This window comes from Micromys minutus (genome assembly GCF_963924665.1).
Source record: "Micromys minutus genome assembly, chromosome: 14".
Classification (NCBI taxonomy): Eukaryota; Metazoa; Chordata; class Mammalia; order Rodentia; family Muridae; genus Micromys; species Micromys minutus.
Window position 1 is genome coordinate 46239229 of NC_137983.1, and position 18531 is coordinate 46257759.

At 42.5% G+C, this 18531-nt stretch overlaps 1 protein-coding gene across 1 annotated transcript; it reads right to left on the reverse strand.

The window, feature by feature from the left end:
- Nucleotides 1-1043: 1043 nt before the first annotated feature.
- MRPS31 (mitochondrial ribosomal protein S31) lies at nucleotides 1044-13081 on the reverse strand. The gene is made up of 7 exons (XM_080929126.1): nucleotides 12907-13081; nucleotides 9401-9688; nucleotides 5997-6155; nucleotides 4641-4781; nucleotides 3056-3129; nucleotides 1983-2126; nucleotides 1044-1338 (listed from the first exon to the last, which is right to left on the reverse strand). Exons 1-7 carry the CDS (start codon nucleotides 13023-13025, stop codon nucleotides 1109-1111), a joined length of 1155 nt encoding a protein of 384 aa, XP_080785252.1. The 5' UTR covers nucleotides 13026-13081; the 3' UTR covers nucleotides 1044-1108.
- Between the last annotated feature and the right edge of the window lie 5450 nt (nucleotides 13082-18531).

Genomic DNA, 18531 nt, shown 5'->3' on the forward strand with positions numbered 1-18531 from the left:
GTGTTTGACCATAGCAATAGAAACCCTAAGACACGTTGGTGTCAGGAGTGGGTTATTAGTGTGACAGACCTGACCATGCTGTTTTGGGGAGGGTTACGAAAGGACTTTGGACCTCTGGGCTACAAAAGTCTTTGAGTGTTGATATCTTAGTGAGCTCTTCTGAGAAAACTTGGGAGATAAGAATGTTGAGAGCCATGCAGAGGATGGAGACCTGGCTTGTGATGTTTCAGAGGGAAGCAACGATACCAGGCCATCTGAGTTAAGAATCTGTTGGGGCTGAAGGATCCATTATGATTCACAAGATACCAGAACCACTGAATATAATACCTTTGCCTTGCTGGGATAATGGATGCTGGTCAGCTGGGACTGAAGAATCAGCTGCCTGCTTCCTGCCTTCTACTGTGTTGCAGGCTTGGTCCTTAATGTAGGAGGTATGGATCCTTACCTGTAGCCAGGACTATTTGGACTCAGTGAGGATGTGAAGGTGAGTCTGGAAGGAGAGGGAACTGAGCGTGTGTGTGTGTGTGTGTGTGTGTGTGTGTGTATACGATCAAGATACATTATAAACATATAAAACTGTCAGGTAATAAATAAAAACCCCAGGACAGTGGAAGAATTGGGGCTTGTAGGAGGGTCAGCAGTCACTGGAACTTTACCCTCAGAAGGGACCAGGCTTCACTTCCAGCTTGTTTACAGGTGTGAGCTCTTCCTTCCAAGCAAGTTTTTGCATTTGGGATGAGGCCTTATCAAAGTCTGTATTATGCTGTATTAAATATGCTTCTTTTTCTTCATAACTTTAGCTTAAGCCTAGTGTTTTGTTATGGTTAAAATGAACTAATTACACAAGGATTTTGATGTTAATCAGCTTTACCCCTAACAAATATATCCCTCAAAGAAGCACAGTCACCTAATGAAAAAGTCAGAATTGACTTAGATGTATCACTAATTCTCAGATCTATAATAAGAATGTATTTCTGGTTAAAAGTAATTTCACAGTTATGTTAGTCACATTGGGTACAATGATCAACCCAGGAGAACTTTGATAAAATTTTTATTTATCTATAATATACATCTTCAACAGTTTAAATAAAAACTTTTCTTCATGATGTCAAGTGAATGTTATGTTATTTTCTTTGAGAATATCTCTTTTTTCATTAAAATAATTTCTAAACCACTCTATATGTTCCACCTTCTGTTTAACACTCAGATATGGGTTTTTCGAAAGACCACAGGTTACCAGCTCCATGAACAGACGAATTGGTCCTTGCTTGGGGAAATCCTCCAGGTACTTATCCAAAAATATATGCTCATGGAATTCTGAGCCATCATCATCAAAACCTGGAAAATAAAACAAAAAAGTAAAATGATTGTGAACGTAAAGCCTGTATGATAAAGTTACCATGCAGCATAGTTTTAAGCATAAACCGTGAAATGGGACCTAGTTTAGTCTCAGTTTAAAAAACGTGACTGTGAGCATCTGGACACACGTGAGGACGTCCTCCCAGGGTGCCAGCAGTAAACAAGACAGAACCTGTCTCAAAACATGTGAAGGTGAAGTCAGACACCCAAGGTTGTGCTCAAGCTAATGTATGTGAGCCCTACAGCTGAGGATGACTACAGACTTCGGATTCTCCCATCTCTCACTGGGAGATTAAACCCATGTGCTACCATGCCCAGTCTATGAGGTCCTGGGGTCCTGCCCAGGACTTCATGTGTACTAGACACCCTACTGACTGAATACATCACCAAGCCCGATGATACATTTTTGACACATAATTTTACTCCTTTATTTTTATTATCAAATTTCTAGAATTTAATAAAATTCTAGCCACTTTAAAAACAATTTAGATAACTTGCTAGATTTCTTCTCAGATACCAGTGTTCTGAGATACACATATGCACCTATCTCCTCTCTAAAACACAACACCTTCCCACATGATCTCTGATAGGGGACTGTTCTGAGCTTCTGAAGTAACTCTTACCTGCTTCATTGTTGATTGGGAACTCCCACAGTTTCCCCTCTTTTGTCCACTGTATCATCTCCTCAAATCCGTTCTCAAAGGGCTGTTCATTTATTGTGGCTAATTGCTTAGCAAATTCTATCTCCCAGAGAGAAGGTGATGCTTCTATGGGTTTAAAAAAGAAAGTGAAGGTGAATGTAAATGAGTTCTTAGAAATGTAATTACTAGCTCAGTGGGTTAAGGCACTAATCACCAAGCCTGACCACACAAGAGTGATCACAAGCATCTCACACAGTAGAATCAGCAAACTCCTGAAAGGTCTCTCCTGACCTCCACACTCAAACCCATGCTTACACATATAAACATAAACACAAATGGATAAAAATGTAATGAAAATTAATTTTAAAATGTTATGATCAACTCTATTGGTTGATATTATTGGTACATATTATCAGACCTTGATATTCAGAATTCCATTATAATGAAAGGCAACTAAGAGCTTAGTTTTTACTAATATCATACTAGGTTATTATTACCACCTCTATTGGAAAATTTGCATTTTAAGAATGATTTTATGAATTTGATGTTTTGGTTTTGATTTGTTTTTTAAACAGAGCCTCTCTCTGTAGAACTGTGGGTCCTCCTGCCTTAGTCTCCTGAGGAAATTACTGGGGTGCCAGGCTGAACGGATGTGACATATGTGGTCACCAGTGACGGCAATGCAGTACTATCTACGGCCCTGGCACTTCAGAGCCGGGCTCAGGAGAACCAGGAGTCCTCAGTCACAAAGAGAGGATGAGGCCCAACTGGACTACATGAAATTCTGTCAGAACCATTCCCCTAAATAAATGTAAAAGAAAAAAATCAGTAATGAAAGCAAAAAAGATGGTCAAGGTGGCAAATGTATGTAATCACAGCACCGAAGAGACAGAGGTGTCAGGGTATCTGGGAACAAACACCTCAGCCAGCAGGACCAGTCAGCAGCAGTTTTATTCATTAGCAAGATCTAGAACAGTGACAGGAAGAAATATAAAACCCATGTTATACAGTCAAGACAGCAGTCCTCCACTTGGGGAAGTGTTCTCTTAACAAACCTGGCTCAGGACCTTCAGCAGCAAACGCCTTAGCATCAAAAATTGAAAGTCTTTTTCCCTTGAATAAACATTTCCTAAGATAAAAACATTAAAAAAAAATCTTAGTACAATATATTACAATGCTAACATAAACTGCTTAGGGCAAAAGCATGTCTGAGACAATCAATTAAAGATAATCTCTCAGACCACAGCAGACATTTTAAGCTACACTGCTGTGTTTTCAGGACTCGTAAGTAGAAAAAGAACATATACTCTCAAATTTTTGTTTCATAATACAACAAACCAGCTAAGTTTAATTTTTAAAACTCTCAACTGAAAGTTCTAGAAAATTCAGTGTTGTGGAAGGTTATAAAAATATGCAAAGACAGAAGCCGGTAAACATTTGTTCTTGAAGACAGAAAACAGTGCAGCATTTAATCATGAATCACAACGCTAAAAGGCACAGGTAAATGTTCTCTGTGAAGCGATCAGCCTGCAGTTTAACTCTGGTTCAAGTCCCATTAGGGAGAAGCTGGCTCCTCCTTTACTGTCCTGTCCGCCACTAACACACTGTATGGAGAAGCCTCTCTGTCCTCTCTGACTTCTACAGTTTCTCTTGTGCTGCTTTTTTGCATCTGCATGTTCTCAAGCCAGAGCACTAGCTGCTGTATTTTATCATGTGATGCCCAGCTGGTGGCGCTGTTTGGGAAAGTGATGTAGCCTTCCTACTGGCTTGGTCCCACTTTCCTTCTCTCTGTTTGGTGCTTTGTCATTCAAGTTGTGACCCCTCAGCTTCCTGCTCCAGCTGCCATGCCTCTGCCTTGTCATGATGGAGCTATAAGCCCAAACAGACTCTTTGGATAACTCTTGGCCATGGTATTTTATCTCAACAGAAAAATAACTAATACGACTTCAATGTGTATTCCAGATTGGTTTCAAACTGAGCCCCTTCTTCTTCAGTCTCCCCTATGTATCACCATGCCTCCCTGAAGTCTCACCAGGTTTTCATTTCTATCCCTTCATTTCAGATCACTGTGGGCAGTGACACCTGCTATAAGATACATCCCATAAGATAAGTTATTAAGTGATGAGCTTCAGGTGAAATTTCAGAGAAGGTACCTGTGCTGGTTAGTTTTATGTCAACTTGATCCAAGCTAGAGTCATTTTGGAAGAGGAACCTTAATCGAGAAAATGCCCTAACCAGATTGGCCAGGGGGCAAACCCTGGTGTATTTTCTTAACTGATGATTGATGTGGGAGGGCCCAGTTCATTGTGGTTGTGCCGCCCCTGGGGAAGTGGTCCTGAGTTAAATAACAGCAAACTGAGCAAGTCAGGGTGACAAAGCCAGTAAGCAGTGGTCCTCCGTGGTCTCTGCTTCAGTTCTTGCCCTGACTGCTCTCAGTGACTCTGCATCCTGGGGGTAAGATGAAGTAAACCCTTGCCTCCTCAAGTTGCTTTGGTCATGGTGTTTTATCACGGCAACAGAAATGGTATCCACCGGTAGGCATGGTTCTATCAGTAATAATATGCAGAATAAACTAAGATTACAATTAGAACAAAAATAAAACCACACAAACAAATCCAGCAGATTACAAAGCCTAGATACCTTCTTCTAAAATCAGTTGTCTTCTCCTGGTCAAGAGGACTGTCCATTCCTTCGTCAAACTGAATCTGGTGCCGTGGTCTTGTACTAACTCTCGCAGAGGAGGATTTGGCGATTTTCATATTTGATATTATGTGAGTGAAGCTGGAACGACAAGGCCAGGAAATTAGGGTCTCATCTGCACTAGAGCCGCACATCTTTCTTAACAGGAGACACGCCACTTAATTCTTATTTCACTATTATGTTCCAATGAGGGAGAACGATTTATGAAAAAATAAAGTCACATGCTTACACTTGTATGGCATAGGCATTAAGATGCATGTCTCCAATTTTTAAAATATACTCTTAAAGAAGTGTTTACTTGAAAGATGAAAATCTAAGTTACAAAATTGGCAGGAAAATACCAACAAGTATATTTGTACCTACAACCTACATTGCCAGTCACACCGAAACTGAAAATGAGCTCTCCTGCTGCCATGTAGAGTCATGTGACAGTAGGTCATGTGGCAGTAGGTGTGAGTTTATGCTTTGATCCGTAGGGATAATGGCCTCTATGTGCTCCCTGGGGACAGGAGATTCAGGTCATCCCCCAGAGTGAAGCTGCCACTCTCTGTGACCTCTGGGCACTAAGCAGCAGAACACAGCACAAATTAATGAAGAGATAAAAGGTCACATGCAGGGAGGGACTGGAGAAATGGCTCAGCAGTTAGGAATACTTGCTGCTTCCAAAGGAGACCTGGGCTCTTCTATTCCCAGCACCCACATGAGTGCTGATACACACACTTAGACACAAACATCTAAAATAGTTTCTTTAAAGAAAGAGTATGCTGAAAAGCTCAGCTCCAACCTAAGAGAAAAAGCAACATCACACTGCTGCAAACCCAACAGACTGACTGACTGAGAAGAATTAATTTTCTCAGAGAAACCTTCTTACTCAATTACTTACTTTAATTTTCTTTTTAAATAACACTGTTGATTTTGTCATTTCTCTTTCAGGGGTAGAAATCTCTGTAACTTCCTAAAAGAAAAGCTAAGCCATTCACTTCAATCAAACAGGAGCTAGAGAGATGACCAAGCAGGTAAAAGTCCTTGCTGTTATGGGGTGGATGTTTTACATTTCAGTGTTATATGACGTGTGCACGTTCATGTGTACAGGCATGACACCGCACACGTGTGCAGGTCAGCAGAGAGCTCGTAGACTGAGTTCTCTCCTTCAGGCTTGGCAGTAAGCACCTTCTCCTTCTGGGCCATCTTGGTGGCCCACAAGGTGGATTTTATATGTAAAACAAATGTGTACCATTCACCCACCAAATGAAAACTGCCCCCAAGAAATACTGTTGTAACTTCTGACCCACTGACCTAATTCTGTGTGTCTCCCTATCTTTCTGAGCCCTTGTCTCCTCCTCATGTTGTTGCAGCTGTTTGAGCAGCTCTGACTTGGTTGTCTGCTTGTCAAAAGGTAGAGAATCTGCAACAGCAGATGCCGCTGCCACCAACTCAGGACTCAGGGACTCCGTTCTAAAAATGGAGGAAAAGCAGAACTGGTTAGCACATTCCTAGTGAGGTGACTCAGAACCAACACAGGGAGGAAAATATTAAAAAATTATCCAATTTCAAACAAAAGCAAGTTTTCAGATAGCCAACATTGTTTTCTTGGTGGTTTTGTTGTTTGTTTATTTTGAACAGGGTCTCAGTTGGCTGGCCTGCAACTTACAATCTCCCACCTCAGTCACAGGACTACTAGGATTACACATATCCATTACACCCACTTCACACATAAAAACATCTTGCTTTAGACGCTGGTAACACAGAAACTGTGAGACAGTAAACTCTAAGTTTATACATACTTGCTGATATATACCCGTAGCCAGGCGTGGCTTCACACTATAATCTCTACTCAGAAGCTAAGGCAAGAGAACCACAAGTTCAGGGCTAGCCCAGGCCACACGGGGAGATCCTGTCTCAGGACACAAAACTGAGAGTTGGGGAGATGCTCCTGTCAGTGAAGTAAGTGCTGCACCTCTAAGAACCTGAGCTCCATCCCCAGAATACAAGAAAACCCTGGATGTGGTCCAGCACGTTCACTTAGCACTGGGAACATTTGCCAAGAGAGTGCCGTAGCCCGAGCTGGATCCTCAGGTAAACGTCTTTTTTTCTTTTCTTTTTTTAAAATAAAGCGGTCTCTGTGATTTTAAAAACAAAGCAAGCACACATTTAAAAATGTGAACTGGAGGCATAACTCCAATGCTAGGTCATTAATAAAAACCTCCCCTTGAGACACCATCCCTGGTCCCCAGCTGCCAGTCTGTAAAAATGCCAAAGCAACCTAACAGTTCATGTGGCTATTTCTGCTTCTAGCACCAGGTAAGGTCTCATCCAATAGCCAACATCAACCTATCAGTGAGTCTGAGGCCAGTGAGTGACTTCAGATGACTTCAGAGACTTCCATGGCCTCAGACATTATGCAGCCAAAACTAGTCTTCTCTGTCTGCCCAGACTCTGAGAGTGTGAAAATGGTTATTGTATGAGTGTGTTTTAGGGCAATCTGTAATGCAGCCATCGTAGCAGTATTAGTGAGCTCTGAAATACACAGGGAGGAAGGGAAGATCCACCACGTATGGAGCAACTGTTACAGTGCATCCTGGGGCAAATGCTATGACTAACCCAAATGTGCAGGCTCTGGGTTCTAGGACCGAGAGATGGAGAGGAGGGAAAGACCTGGTCAGGTGTATGTCTGTATCTCTGTGGAGATTACTCAGGAAGCTGAGACAGTGCTTGCTGTGTTTGAGATACACAGCGGGTAACTATGAGAAAGTGAGATACTCTCTGAAAATAAAAAGTAAAGTGCCAGAAGTAAATACAATTATTACAAGAAGCAGAGACAGATGATCAAAGTTATCTTCCGTTACAAAATAGGTTTGAGGCCAGTGTGAGCTTCATGAGACATTTTCTCAAAAAAGCCCCCAAAATAACTAAAACCAAAATAATTATAATGTATTATTTTTTAATGTAGAAAAGTAGAGGCCAGGGAGATGGTTCAGGAGGTAAAAGTTCTTGATGCCCGGACCTGATGACCTGAATTTGATTTCCTGAACCCATGAAAAAACTGGATGTGACTACATACATCATCGATCCCAGCATTCCCAGGGCCAGTGAAAGGAGACAGGAGAACTGGCCAAAAGCTTGAAGGCCAGTAACTAGCACAGAGGCAGTAAGGAAGACCCTACCTCAGAAACAGTGGAAGGAAGAACCAACCCCAAGGTCAACTGTGCCCTTCACATTCTTGGGAAGGCAGAGCATACCCGAACTCTTATATACAGTAAAATAAAAAATAAAAAATTAAGTAGAAAAGTAGAGCAAACCCCTTAAAGGACTTATGAAGACTACATTTCATGCTTGTCTTCTTCGTATCTGATTGGAAAACAATTTAAAAAATACCTTACTGTAGGAGTATCCTGGTGAACCACAAAACAATGCGGCCACTGCCCCTGTTCTTGGTTGCTCATCAGAACTGGATGGTAAGACCTTACTGCTACACAACTGGGTCTCAGAACATGGAGAAACCAAGTAGTACTGACTGATGACTAGCAGTCACAGCAGTGGAAGTGCCGTGTAGGTTACTGAAGGGTTAATCAGCAGTCTTATCAGTCTGTGAATATAACCTGTAGGTTATAATAATAACCATCATAGGTGCAGCAGTGATGTAACCAACCGCTTTCTGGTGGGATTTAAGGCCTCATCCTGGTGCTATAAATCTAGCCAAGGACCCACGGTTGGTCTTAAGGTTGAACTTAGTCCTATTATTTTGCTAAATGTACATAATATCAAACTGCCTTCTAAATTTGCATCTTTCTACCCATAGATTAATGCAGCTGTCAAACCTCCTCAGAGGTTTCTTTATGAACAGAAGGAGGTTAGCACAAAAACAATTGGTCAAAGTGCAGAAAATCTGTGGAGTGAGCAACCACCACTGTCCACTAAGACAGTCACTTGTCTTAGGGGTACGCTGACCATGCTCCAGTGGGCTACATCAACTGGACTCCATGGGTTATTTTCTAGGGGGTATGGGTTTAGGAGGAAATGGGGAGATAAGGACAGACCTAGGAGGAGTTACGGAGAGGGTTAGGAGACAAACACTGTACTCACACATGGAATTCTCAAAGACTCAATAAAATAATCACATTAAAATGACCTACTGAACCTTCCAAAGGATTCCTCTGATTTCACTCATTGAAATTATTTCAATTGCACATTTATAATAACAAGTCAAACACGTGTAGATATTTTAAAAGCCTCTCTCTTACCTGTTGCTGTTTTTGAGATAGTTCCCTATGTTGCCCAAGCCAACCTAACACTCACAACCCTGCAGTCTGCAAGGTTCAGCCTGAGTTTGGGATTTGATATGTGTGCCAAAATGTAGTCCATAAGTACTTAATATGTATGTGTATTTTTGATTTTTTGTTATTAATTGTTTTTCTGAGATAAGGTCTCTATGTAATCCAGACTGGCCTGAAATTCACAATACTCTGTTTCTGGTTCCCAAGTGCTGGGATTATAGAAATATGCCACCATGCCTAACTACAAATACTATTTTGTCCCTTAAATATATAAATATAATACACACACACACACACACACACACTTAAAGTAACTTTTCAGTGTCTCTTGAATACTATAATTTAATAGATTGTTTACTATAAGAAAAGGCTATTGGAACACCATGGAGTAGTTTCAAAAAACATTCAAATTGAAATTTAATTTACCTCTTCTTTGGAGGACCTTCCAGAGCCTTCTGAAGCCTGCCGACTGTAGTCTCCCAATTGGCAGAAAGTTTTCTGCCACGTGGCTTCGTTGTTTTTACATTTACTGTGTTCAGTTCAACTTTCATGTCCTTAATAACATCCAGCAGGTCTTTTTTCAAAGTCTCCTTTCTCCTGCCTTGGCTTTCTGCTGCCTTCTGGGAATTTTCATTGTCTGGAACAGACTGGTCATCTTTCTTGCTACAGATCGATCTGCTAGTGCAAAAATGTCTTTGGATATTATTTTCTGTCCTAAAATGATATATCAAGGAAGAGCAGAAAGATATAATTCAAAAATGATGAAGTAGCGAGAGAAAAGCCTGCTTCTCCATTTAAAAGGATTTTACGTACACCCTCTCCATTCCCTTTAGCTTCCCACTATTATTAACAACCATAACGGAAGCCACTTGTTTTGTTAGCACATACTCTGGACCTCGCTCAGACAAGACTCTTGTACAAGTTTTCATACCCACATCAACTCCAAAGGTCAGCATTATCCTCTTCTTACAGATAAGGAAACTGAAAACCACAGAAGTAACTATGCCAGGTGTGTTAGTGGCTTTCCTGTGGCTAAGACAGTCATGTGACCATGACTAAAAGCAATTCATGGAAGAAGGAAGTGATTTGGACTTATGATTCCAGAGGGAGAACAGTCATCAGACAAAGGAGAGTCCCAGAAAGAGTCAGGTATGCCCACAGGTGCAGGAGGATGCGATGACATCCTCAAATGCCAGACGAGGCAGAGAGCAAACTGGAAGTGGCACAGGCCTTTACCCTCTCGAAGGCCACCCCCCAGTGACATGCTACCTCCCCAAACAGTACAGCCAATCCAGGACCAAGTCTTCAAATATTTGGGCCTCTGAGGAAGATTCTCATTCTAAACTACCATATTCCATTCCCTGCCCCTGTAGGCTCATGGCCATATCATAATGCAAAGTATATTTAGTTCAAATTTTAGTCTTTCATGGTTTCCACACTGTTTAAAAGTCCAAAGTTTCTTTGAGAATCTTTAGTGAAGATTGAGATTCTTTGAGAATCTTTGGTGACCAAATTTGTCTTATGCCTAGGACTCATAAAAAAATCAAACCAAATCATATCCAATCCAACCCAGGCAGCGCAGTACAGTAGGAAGACAGAGACCTGTGGACCACCGTGCCACCCACAGACCTGCCCTTTACCCATGGCAGAGGAAGGCCATTGACACTGCCTTGCCACCACCCCACATAGCACCGATGAAGGGTGCCATTAGGGATCCCCCAGCAATGTGAGCAGCCTGCAGGAGAGTCATCACAATGTGTGAGCGTGTGGTGGTCAGATGCAGAGAAAGGGAAGAGGAGCAGCCTAAGCACTGTGAGGAGAGGTGGAGCTGGAGACTGAGGGTGGACAGAGCATCCTGCTGTGAGTGGTCAGTCCTGCCACCTGGGGCCATGGGGAAGTACCAGCCCAATCTGCCACTGAGAGCCATGTCTGAGTCCTTGTCTATGCAGCAGCAGGGGTGGGTGTATCCATGTGCCTGGCTCATATTACCATTAGAGAACATGGGGACTGGACTCACTGGTCAGGGAAGCCAGGACCATGTGGCTGACCAGGCGGCTGGGCAGAACTGGCTCTGCTCCTCACTGGATTCAGTGCTATAGAGAGCTGGACGCAATCTCTCACAGGGGAGAGCAGGTCCTGTACCTCGCCCGGGCAGCGCAATGGAGCTGCTCCTGGCATTGGGGGTGTGGGTAGGCAGGCCCGAGGTCATGAATGTGGAAGCACTGACCCTGCTGCTACTCATCTGCCATCGGGCGACACAGATGCAGAGGTGATGCGCAGCCGTCGGGAAAGCTTCCCACGGGGTTATGATCTCAGGAAGGCTAGCCCTGTCCTGCCACCTGCAGCACTCAGAGGAGCGGCACTGCACCTTGACTGGGCAGCACAGTAGTGCTGGCCCTGGTCCAGGAGGAGCAGAGAGCTGGCCCAGCCACTCACCTGCCATGATGTGGCCTGGGGAGGATGTCCTCTGCCCCCTTGTCTGTGGTCACCTGAGGCAGTCGGGAGAGCTGACCCCAGGGTCATGACAGGGAGTAAGCTGGTCCTGCCCCTTGCTGGCTGCACTGCTCAGGAGAGCAGGCTCTGAATCTATATAGTTTGCTTATGAAAATGCCTGAGGCTACTTCATCAGCTTGAGAATCAGAGTGAAAAATAAGGGAAGTTATAAAGGGAAGGACTGTCATGATCAATACACAGAACTCTCATAATATCAATATGGTACAATTCAATTTCAGAAAAATCCTCTAACAGTTACTATTATTTCATGTCTGAAGGGTAATGTTGAAGGTACCTTGACACATGAAAATCAGAAAAATGAGTCACACATATAACCTTTACCACAACGTTTCTTTTCAAGAATGCTGTGAAATTTTGGAAAATAACCCGTATTACAGGAAAACCATGCATGCTCCCTAACATACAATAATAAAACTGTTGTCCTAAACACTCACAGGAGCTTCTCCCCAAACTCATGTGAGTATCAAATCGTTTATCTAGCAACTGAGAAACCCCTGAATTCAAATCCCCAACATCAAACCAAACCATCAAAACCACCACATAAGACTGACTTCCCATTTTTTACCCTTCACAGCGTAGACTCCTACAATAAAAGTTCGTTTTGCATTGTAAAAATGCTGAAATATTTTGGAATCTTTCTGAAACATCTTTCTCCTTCTGTCAATTCTCTAGGGCAATCAGCAGAAATAATTGCTCCTTTTGACCACTCAATTACTTTATCATATGCCCCCGAGTATTTCCTCTATATTGTGCAGACTCCCTCACTGAGTTGATTCTTCCTCTCTCCACTGCTATCTTGCTTCAGCACTGCAGTAGGTGCTGAGAACAGTGCCCAGAAAGAATACCATGGACCTCTTACAACTTACAACAAAAAGATGTCTCCTACAGTTATTTGTTGAGAGAGTGAACTCTGTGCTTACCTATGCTATCTTCACTATACTTGAATTATGGAAGTATAGTACTGTCTATAATGGAAGGACTGTTTTATTCGGAGCTCAACTCCAGTAGCTGACATAAACACACTTTAAATAATGTAGCAAGGAATGAAGGAGGGCAACATTAACGAGGCTATCAAAAATTCTGGGAAGCACAGAAAATGAAAGAAAACGGCCTCTCTTTTGGAGCTTGCACAAAGAGAAATAACAGCAAGCAAGATGAGGGGAAAACGTGCAGCAGAAAGACCACAGGACAAGAGATAAGACAGGTTGTCATAGTTGTGTGCTACTCCCATCCTCGCATCGAATAAGTTACCTTGTCTTTCTAGGATTTCTTTGTGCCCACATTTAAAAGAACCGCTTCTAAGAGCGTATGGTTACAGTATCAACCCCAGGCGGCTGGGGAAAAAAATACTGCTGCATGTCAAGGAGTGAGGAAGGGACTCCTAGAAGACCGGCGGGAACAACTCTGAATTGCCTTACCTGACAGCTCCAGAGCGAGGCGCGGGTAGCACAGCCACTGAGACTTCCCGGTTACCACAGGACAATGCGGGGCCCGAGAAAGGGCGAGGACGTATAAACGCCGGAATTCTGTGGAGCATCGCGTAAAAACAAACTCAAGCAAGAGCACAGCCGGAAACACAGACTCAAAGACGAGCACAACTATACTAGTTTGTCCCTCTGCCAAAAATGTCCCCCGAGGTGTTTTCCGCCTGGATGGTTCCTCTCCTTTTGGATCCCGGCAGGAAACAGAGACCTATAATTATGTTCCGTAATCTTTGGCTGGCTTGAGCCTGCTGTTGCCTCTTTGGGTGGGGTCAATATGGAGGTTCCATAAAAATACAGACCGGGGAAACTGAACCGGCTAAACAACGGAACAGATTGGAACAATAGAGAACTGACAGAACTCCCTGTCCTGCCCGTTTTTCCGTCTGTGTTGGGGCGAGTTTGCAGCGCTTGTCTTTTTTTTTACAGTTATTCCTGGTCAAGGTCTGGGCTAGGTGTTCAAGTTCTTTGCTTCTTTTCTAGTGAACTGAAAGTAAGTGATCCCACGGATTTGCAAAATAAGCAAGGTAATTTTATTTGAGTCAGCGATAGTTTAAATTAAAGAGAGACTTGCTGTCAAGATTGACGGGGGGTGGGGGGACACTCAAAAAAGAAGATTACCTTCTTTTATGGGGACTGTGGATGAGAATTCCTGGAAAGAGGTTGTGGCTGCAGAAACAGATCAGCTAATTAGAACCGTAGTACTCTGGAGAGACTGGAATGTTGCAGGTCCAGAAACTAATTCAATTACCTTAGTTTGGGGTGATTCTAGTGCTGTCCCAAACCCCGACCACCATCCCTTGCTACCTCTGAATTGGAACTAACCGTTTGAATCTTAGGCCCATAGACCTGAGAAAAGCTTCCCCGTGTCGCTGTACCTACTTTTCTGATATACCCACCAATGTATTTTAACCTTGTTTTAACTTATAGTTTACTATAAAAAGTTAATGAAACCGATTCCTGTTTGAATGTGGAATTTGGATAAATCAAGATCTGTGAGTCTGAGCCATGGTCACTCAAAATAATGCCAGAATAAAATATCTCTTCTTCCATTTAAGATGAGAGTTTCAGGAGTTTCGTTTTAATTGTTCATGGACAATTACGGCACCACAACGTGGGACTCAGAGACAGATCCGGTTTCACTGGATGAATCTCTGAATGGAAACTGGGTACCTGCATTGACCCATTGAGTCCAGACCAATCGTGTTATTTTCTCAGGGATTTTCCGAGGAATATCTTCATAAAACCTGATCCTCTCACCTAACTGGGGGCTGGCAGGTATAGCAATATTTGTAACATTTGTGTCTCTCAACCAGACTCTCAGACTGTTGAAATAATGGAACCTAAGAATGGGATTTCCTCAGGAGTCTCATGGTAGAAGATAGACTGAACACCAGCCAGAGGAGTAACTTGTCTCCTTGAAAGGGATTTCAAACAGTTCTAACATCCTATCAAACAATGTTATAGGTGGAAGCTAAAACTCAGGTATTGGTGAGTGTGCCCACACCTTGAGAACTGCTGAGTTGTGCATGTCCTTCTGTTTAAACTTTGATTTACTTCAGGCCCCTACAGGTGGACTTGAGATGTTTTCTAGATCTCTGTTCTCCCTTCCCAATGTGAGCACATTAAGTACATCTTTTTTTTTTTTCTTTCCACTTTTAATTTGGTTCTTTTAATAGGCTCATTGGAGAAGGGTGGCCAGACTTGACTTGGTGCAAATTATGATGCCCAAGTTACTTGTTAGAAAACAGTTTGGGACAATAAACAAACAAACAAGCAAATCACTCCCCACTCAGCCATTTAGAGAGAAAAGGACAGACAGACTGACAGATGGACAGAGAAGAGATATTACCATCTTAAGTCTATATGGCAAATGTCACCTTTTAACCCCTTTGTGTTACTAAATATTCCTCACACCCTAAAGAAATAAACTTTTTGTTTTTTTTCTCAACTGGGTACACTTAATTAAATTAATTGTGTTATGTGTCTATAATAATTGTCTTCAATATTTTTGGTTGTTTCCATAAGGTTTTGTGCCCAAAAGACTTTTTAAGCAAACTATGGCCACTTTGGTTACCTTTTAAAATTCATTTTTATTATGTGCTAAAACTATTTTTTGGCATGCCCAATTAAAATGAACATGAAGATTCAAATCTAAATATTGTAATCATATAGTAGGTTCTGATACATACATATTGTTTATGAATTTGAGTCCTCTAAACATCTTTAAAACCTATTTAAATGACATCTTTGGGAATATTAAATGTTTCAATAAACACCCCATTGAACTGGAAGGTCAGACATCCCCCTAGTCACTTGGGGTTTATGATGCCCTTAAGACAGTGGTTTTCAACCTTACTAATGATGAGGCCCTTTAATTACATTCTTCATGTTGTGATCATGCCCAAACATAAAATTATCTCATTGTTACTGCATAACTAATTTTGCTAGTTATGAATCATAATGGAAATATCTGATATGCAGGATAACTGACATGTGGCCCTCATCATGACCCACTGGTTTAGAACCACCGCCTTAAGCCTACAGTCTGAGAAAGGGAAATAACAGCGTTAGGAGAGGTGGTTGTTGCAGATTACCAAGGGAAACTGGGTTGCTTTTCCACAATGGAGTGTGTTTCATGGTGCCACCACCTCTGTGATTAGCATCAGTGGGAAATTCCCTCCTACAGATGTTTTCTTAATCCCACAGTGTACCAGCTACTGCTCTTGATCAATTACATTTCATAGACTTTATGGAGATGATAAAATTGTTCTGTGTGTGTCCTGCCCACAAGCCACAAACCACAAGCTACAAGCCACTACTCAGCTTCTGTTGTGACTAGATGCGACTAATGCACTTGAGAGACTGGATTTTAAAATTCATTTTGCTGTATGGAAATTAAGCAGTTACACATTAGGAGCTACCAAAATGAAGGGGTCATGCCAGCAACAGACAAATGCCATGAACATACACAGCATGCTCAGTGCTACAGAAAATATAAAGTCGAATGGATAACCAGGAGATGTATAATGTTTCAGAAGAGGTCAGCAGGGGGCTGGAGAAATGCTTCAGTGGTTAAGAGCACCTGCTGCTCTTCCAGAGGACCCAGGTTTGGTTCCCCGAACCCACAGCCTTTTGTAACTGCAGCTCATGGGGATCTAATGCCATCTTCTGGCATTCATAGAAACTGCATGCATTGCACACCCAGACACAGAGCCTACTTCTTCAGAATTCTAGCAAAGACTGAAGACCAGCAGCTCTCTGGGACTTCGCTGTGACTCCAGGGCCAGATTGAAACACTGCTGAGACACCCAGCCTCGTGGGTTGAACAACAAACTACCAGATCCTTAGCCTTTCCATCAGGAAACAACCATTGCTGGCCAGACCACAGCCTGTAAGCCATTCTTATACATGCCATATTGTTCATCTAAAGAACTGGTGAAAATGCTTAACAGTCTCCTACAGGTTTGGCTGTTAAATAGAAAATACTATTTTAAACCATACATTAAATAGTTATTATATACAACTTGCTTGGGCATACACGTTCAGGCTTTGCTTGTCTTCTCTACTTCACAGAAGGGGATTCCTCACAAAAGACATAGATAATCTTTGTGTCTCCACTATTGTAATCAAAATACATGAACAAAAGAAAGAGACTTAAGCACTGTAGGTTTGGGATATCAGAGTGATGGTTCACCATGGTTAATTGTGTCCAGCCTCCTGAATAGTATGGTGAAGATACAAACAGAAGCCCAAGCAGATGGCTACTGACTCTTGGCAACTCAAGTTGCATTGCAACTTTCTGACTGAATTGTGGGTCTGATGGCCTGAGCTGTGACAATAAACAACGGCAAGGGAAACCCAAAGGAGACAATGGATTCATATGGCACTATCACAACCCTTTCTAAACAATAGGGCCTATTACAACTAACAGTTTAATCTTCTAATTGTGGTTGTATGAATATTCCTCTTCTGAGAATCTATACCTTTGCTTGTAACATTTATTTTGGATGGCTAAGCTGTAAGTGTAGAGATATGAGAAGTGTAGCCTATGGGTCCCAGATTGGATATACCTGCTAGAGAATAATCCAACGCAGGTAAACCCATATACAAAGCAAGATGAGAGAGGGTGGGGTTGGAGAAGAGACTCAGAGACACAGAGAGCTCTGTAAGTCCTGGTGTAAACTATCAAATTGATTACCATGACCCATTTTGACAGAAGTGATGAAAGCCTGCCATGGCAAGGAACACATCACAGCTCCTGGGCCTTAGCAAAATGGGAGTAGGTACAGTATGAACTGGCCCTTGCTGGAGTCACAGGGTTATGTGAGTTCAACAGGTGTCTACTGCTCAGTGATCTAAGTCAGGATCCTGAGCTCCCTGCTGTGGCCTTCCACCAAACCACACTGGAGAAACACACACTCAAACCAAGTTCCAGGGAGTTTCCTGAGGTGCCCTGATGTTCCTCAGATCCCCGCCTTTTTCCCTTGTTCATTTCTCTGACCAGTCTAGAGTTTGCCAATAGTTGCTTAGCATGGTTTAAACTTGTCTGTCTTGGGGGACTTTCTTAACACTAAAGTGAATCCTGCCTGTTCAAGGGAGAAAGCAAAATCTAACCTTGCCTGCTCCTATGTAGAGATGGCAAGGCTAGAGACCAAGACTGCAGCCTTATGGTTGTCGCTCAAAACCCGTCCTTTGGAAATGAGCAAAAACAGGCACAATGCATGGGACAATTTATCATGCAAACTCGGTGAGCTTTGGAGGAACAGAAACACAAATGGACCAGTGGCACGGATTTACATACAGAGCTCTACAGGACTTGCCATATGGTTCTGTGACTCAGGCAGGACTTAGGACCATGTTGCTGTCACACTCAGAGGAGACACACCAACCTTCAGAAAGTGTCTACAGACAATGAGTCAGTTCAACCGCAGCCTCTTCAACTTCATCACTATGTGGAATCGTATTACAGAGCCCCGGTAGGTGTGACTCCCATTGCCGAAGGCCTTTTCAACGGGAAACATGGGGGATCTGGCTGTCGATAATCAGGGCTCCTTGGCATTCAGAGAAGTTCTCTTTCAGAGGACCAAAGCTCCAGCTGGATGAGATGCTGGAGTCCTTTCACAGTGAGCTTCTTGTGCCACTGGAGCAGAGGGCATTGCTGCACTCAGAGCTGCACACAGGTACCTGAGTGCAGCATCCGAGAAATACCAGACAGAGCAGAGGAGCCAAGGAAACGCCCTGTCCAAGTGGGGAGAAGCTCCCCAAGAAGCGCCAAGTACATCAACAATACTCTGTGTTCTTCAGTATCAAATATTTAACCAAGATCTAATTCCTTATGTAAAAATGAACACGCATGTGCATTTCGTTAGTATAGAAACATGTGTTTGGCTTTTATAAATGCTAAAATTATATGCACACCAAAGAGTTATTTTAAAACAAGTTTATGGCTTATTATAAGGAAATGTTTGGTCTGTATACATGTCTTATCTCTCTAAATACCTGCAATTGCATAAAATCTTTTTTAGTAAAGAACATGGTTACTAAGAAAACTTTGGGGAG